The 4,764-nt window shown below is 38.8% G+C and overlaps 1 protein-coding gene across 1 annotated transcript in view; it reads left to right on the forward strand.

Moving 5' to 3' along the window:
• The window catches only part of LOC140922848 (glutathione S-transferase Mu 1-like), a 9,461-nt gene extending 5,686 nt beyond the window's left edge, over positions 1 to 3,775 (forward strand). Inside the window, exons 7-11 of the mRNA XM_073372882.1 lie at positions 212 to 262; positions 731 to 826; positions 2,301 to 2,390; positions 2,695 to 2,715; positions 3,530 to 3,775. Coding sequence (XP_073228983.1) covers positions 212 to 262; positions 731 to 826; positions 2,301 to 2,390; positions 2,695 to 2,715; positions 3,530 to 3,613 — 342 coding nt within the window. The 3' untranslated portion in view covers positions 3,614 to 3,775. The remainder of the gene's footprint in view (positions 1 to 211; positions 263 to 730; positions 827 to 2,300; positions 2,391 to 2,694; positions 2,716 to 3,529) is intronic.
• Positions 3,776 to 4,764: the final 989 nt, after the last annotated feature.

Raw genomic sequence — 4,764 nt, forward strand, 5'->3', positions numbered from 1 at the left:
CGTGGGTCAGGACGGTGGGAATATTTTTAAGGTTTTAGTTTAATACTGTACCGCTTTTTATAAGCCGCCAATTCTCTGTTGTTGTACTGGTAAACTTCTCGTTTTCATACAATTAATGATTCCTGCTAGTCTAAGTCTTATAACAGCCTGAAGTTATAACCTTTTTGCGTCCAGGTTAAGTCTATATACTGACTGTTCTTTGTTTTCACAGCTTATGGACTGGCGCAAGAAGTTTACGGGACTGTGTTATAATCCAGACTTTGTGAGTGACTACATATGTTTAGCAATCTTCACTATGTCCTTTATACTTCTCTTCTGGTTTCTGAGTCAGATGAATTTGTCTTGAAACACCACAGTTCAGAGTTCTCTAGAAGTTCCGGAAAGCAACTTGTTATTCACAGTAAAAACAAACATATGAAACAAATTTGAAAGTAAAACAAAGGTCTCGTGGCTAAAACTTCTTCCCTGGTCACTTAAAATGCACTAGAAGGCACTTTTGAGGGTCCTGGGAAGCCATCAGACTCTTAATTGCCCCTGTACAAACTCTGTGAAATTTCGCGACGCCAAACTCTTCGTTATTTTTTACAAATCTCTCTCAAACGTGGCAAATGTAGTAAGGCGCTTTTAGCATCGTTTTGGACGCATTTACGGCACCTGATCCATGACAAAAGTTGAACAAACCGTGAGACGGTCTATTTTCGTCGCATTTAGCTTTTTTTCTTTCCTAAAGGATAAACTTAAAGAGGGCTACATTAAGGACATTAAGGCCACCATTCAACAATTTTCTGACTTTCTGGGAGAGAGGAAGTTTTTGGCTGGAGAAAAGGTATTGTATAAATTATTGTGTCGGCCGATATTAAATTGAGACATATTAACATCCCAAAATGATTGCTATTTTTGCCTGCGCTATCCAACGCATCGAGTGTGAACAACAGGTGTTCCCAACCGGCATGCTCAAGTTGATAAGTACGTCTGTCAATTTAGGTTTTTTGGGAAACTGCCCACATACCCCTCCCCTAAACTAGCATTAACACTTGCTTTTCACTTTGGGCAAAATGATGGCGTAGGGGAGGGGTAGGTGTGCGGTTTCCCAGAAAGCTAAATTGATCCTTAAAGCTTTTACCTTGGGTGTCCCCACCATTTGTACACTAGAATAACATGACACGTTAGTATCTGTCCTCTTATTGGATAAGAGCAGGGTTGTATCTAGGATTTATTGTTTGGGGGAGAAGTCTCGAGTGGCCGAAGGGCACGAACTTCCTAGGGGGGGTCCAGGGGCATGATCCTCCCGGAAATATTTTGAAAGGAATATGCGCTGAGAATCTGGTACATTTTGAGACAATTTTGTGAAATGTTTTGTCCTAAGAAAGGGAACACTTACTTCATGTGCACTGACCTCGTCAGGTCTGGATGATTTTTCCGATATACAGTGAAACCTCTATTAAGCGGACACCTACGGGACCTATCCCAAGTGTCCGCTTGATAGAGGTTTGTAAGAATTGTGCAATGTTTGTTAACGATTAACTTTCAACGGTTTCTCTGTACAGTGATAAAGTTCCATGTTGTTAAGGAAGCTAAGGAATCCGTGCTGTACTTTGTGCAGGACTTTCGGTCTAATCTACAGATTATTGACAGCTAAATGTATTGATTTATCCTCTTTGTTAATCGACTACAGTGCATATTTCAAGGACGTAGTCCAACACTACTATTGTCAATTCAGTGCGGTGTCCGCTTAAAAGAGGTTATTAACAATAGAAATTAGCCAAATATAATTTTTTTTAGTCTCCGCGTCCGCTTAATAGAGGTGTCCGCTGAATTGGGGTTCGTTATAAAGGGAAATTTAAGACGTTAATTTCTAGACCCGGCTTAGTGTCCGCCTAATAGAGGGTGTCCGCTTTATTGGGGGTCTGCTTAATAGAGGTTTCACTGTAGTTACTTATATAATGTAACGATAACAATATATTTTGGGGGAAGCTGGCCATTTTTTTTGTTTGGGGGGGGGGGGGGGGAGCTTCTGCCCCTCAAATACCCTAGATAGAACCCTGAAGAGCCTACAGTTAATTTTGGAAATCAGCGGCTACAACAAACGGCAACGTTCTCATGCCCATGGTCTCTCTTATTCTGTGGGAAGAATTAAGAGAGTAAGAGTATGCAAACGAGCTTGGGGCAACAGTGACGCAATCTCTCACTGGAATAATTTCGTTCCTGATACCTTTGTTAAGGTAATTGTAAGGTGATGTTTTAATTGAATGTATTATATTTGAGCGTGTGCCTTTCTTTTCAACCCTGTTTAATGACAGATCACATTTGTGGACTTCATCCTTTTTGAAGTCTTGGAAGAGCATCTCCTGTTTGAGGCTTCTTTGTTGGACGCCCATGTCAACCTTAAGGTAATTGTCTTTAGCAGGGCTTTCGATAAAGCCGGTCAGAGAAAAACAGAAAAAAAGTTCTGGACTGCCGTCCTACTTCCAGTTTAACGACTTCCGGTTCATCGATAGTGATGGCGTCACTAAATCAGTGTTGATCACGTGTTCGTTATCCTATTTTCTAATTGGCTCATCTGCTATTCGAATCAATTTTGTTGGACGCTCATGTTAACCTTAAGGTAAATGTCTTCAGTAGGGCTTTCGATAAAGCTGGTCATAGCTTTTATAACGGTCCGTCACTCATCTCTTTCTCTCTCTCTTTTTTTAGGAATATCGTTCTAGGATTGAGGTAAACATGTTAATGATAATAGTGGAATTTTTATAGCGCTTATACATCGCTGTTCTAAGCGCTTTACAATGTAAAAAAGGACATAAGAATATCATTAATCAGAAGCTTACATATAACCCTACTGTACATATTAGGAAATTTATAGCATACACATCTTAAAAAGGAAAGAAAACAAAATAAATATGATGAAGCTAAATGTCATATACATTTAAAAAGATTAACATCAGAACAAGCTCGAATTTCAAATGGGAGCTTGTTCCATAGTCGGGGGACAGCAACGGAAAACGCTCGCTGGCCATAAGTTTTCATGTTAAAATTTGGTTCTTTTAAGGCGTAAATGATCCCTTGATGACCGTAATGTCCTTGATTAAAGGTAAAATTTTAAAATATCTTCAAGATAACGGGGACCGGAGCCATTCAATGTTTTAAAAGTTATTAAATTTATTTTTATTTTTAATTTATTTTATTTTTAAATTTATGTTATCTGTTAGCAGTCAACAAGCACCTTACTACTGACGTATCTTTTAGCAATTAATTCTCCAAAACGAAACTAGCCATATATGATGATAACATTTGCCTTCTTATGATCTTTTGCCGCGTTATTCTGTCTACCTGTCGGTCCAAAATAATACCGACAATCGACCGATACACTATCGACTCGTTATACCATAAACAAGGTTGCGTCCGAAAAGAACTTCACCAGTTAAGATTCACTGAATGATATATTGTTCGTTGATGTCTTTTTCAGACAACTAGCTCGCAATTTTTCTTCGTCCTGGACAAATAAACGATGTTTTTTTTCCTTGTCTTTTAGGAGCTGACTTCCATTGCTGCATACAGAAAGTCAGAAAAATTCAAGGCCCATCCCATAAACAATAAAATGGCAAAATTCCTATAAGTTTAGAAAAAGATAACGTAACGAAAGCTCTTGTGATGCATGTTTCGGTATCAGATTACAGGGGCAGATGTGCTTCAAAAACTACAGTAACCATGTCATGTATCTGTTCGTACGAAAGAGTGTTCATCGACAGTGAATAAATACATGACGCTAACTTTTCGATTTGGCTGTGAATTTTTTAGCCTTCATAAACTTATTAATAATTCATAGTTTAATGAGTGTCTTTATACCTGATAAAGACACGGCTAAAGTTTACTTCCACCAAAATGACCTCAAATCTAAATATTAGAGTAAGAATGAATTGATCTATATCAGAGATTTTGAAGCCGTTCACAAAAAAACTCGCAGTCGTGTATTAACAGGTTTAAAAACTGTAATTATAGGCTTGATGTTAAGGCCAATATTATTGAAAGCCAATTTTTGGTCTGTCATATTAACGTTCAAAGAGCTAAAAGTGGAAGGAAGAAAATCAAGATCTTAATTCAAGGAGATAATTAAACCAGTCGGTTTTCGTTTATTCAATGGAAAATATACAGAAAGGCCTACACTATGTTGCCTATAATGTAAAGTAAAACGTCGAAATGAAATGCAAACAAGTGCATGGTCGAGAAAAAGTATGACCCGTTGATCAAAGACTATTAATTTCTTTAGGTTCTCATTTTTTGCTGCGCTCCTGCATTAAGGAGAAAACGTCAAGTGGCTTAAACATGTCTTCATACAGCATGCGGCTTTGCTCCTCGGTTAGTTCGTAGGCCGCTTTTGTTAGTTTTGCTCCTTGCTTTGCCATAAGCTGAGTATACGTATTACCACACGGCTCGCTTACAAAGCGGGGACGATATAGTTCTTTTCTTCGAAGAGGTTCGGACCGGTATCTTCTAGCCTTGACTTTCTCCTTAGGTTTCGGCTCATCCTCAAGCAATGCTTTACAAAGTGCTGGAGAATCGACTGACATGTCTGGCGTTACAATTTGCTTCTTGGAGCACGATTCACCACCCCTCAAAGACAGTTCGTCTTTATTCGGTAACTTGGTAGTCGATGCTGAACAAGACAACTCTTCAGGGATAGAGAAAAACAAAGCACTGCTTGGGCACAAATCGTTCTTCGAAGAAAGTTCATCCCCCTCTTGCGACAATTGGTTGATGTCTGATGAA

This window comes from Porites lutea, chromosome 13, assembly GCF_958299795.1.
Source record: "Porites lutea chromosome 13, jaPorLute2.1, whole genome shotgun sequence".
Lineage (NCBI taxonomy): Eukaryota > Metazoa > Cnidaria > Anthozoa > Scleractinia > Poritidae > Porites > Porites lutea.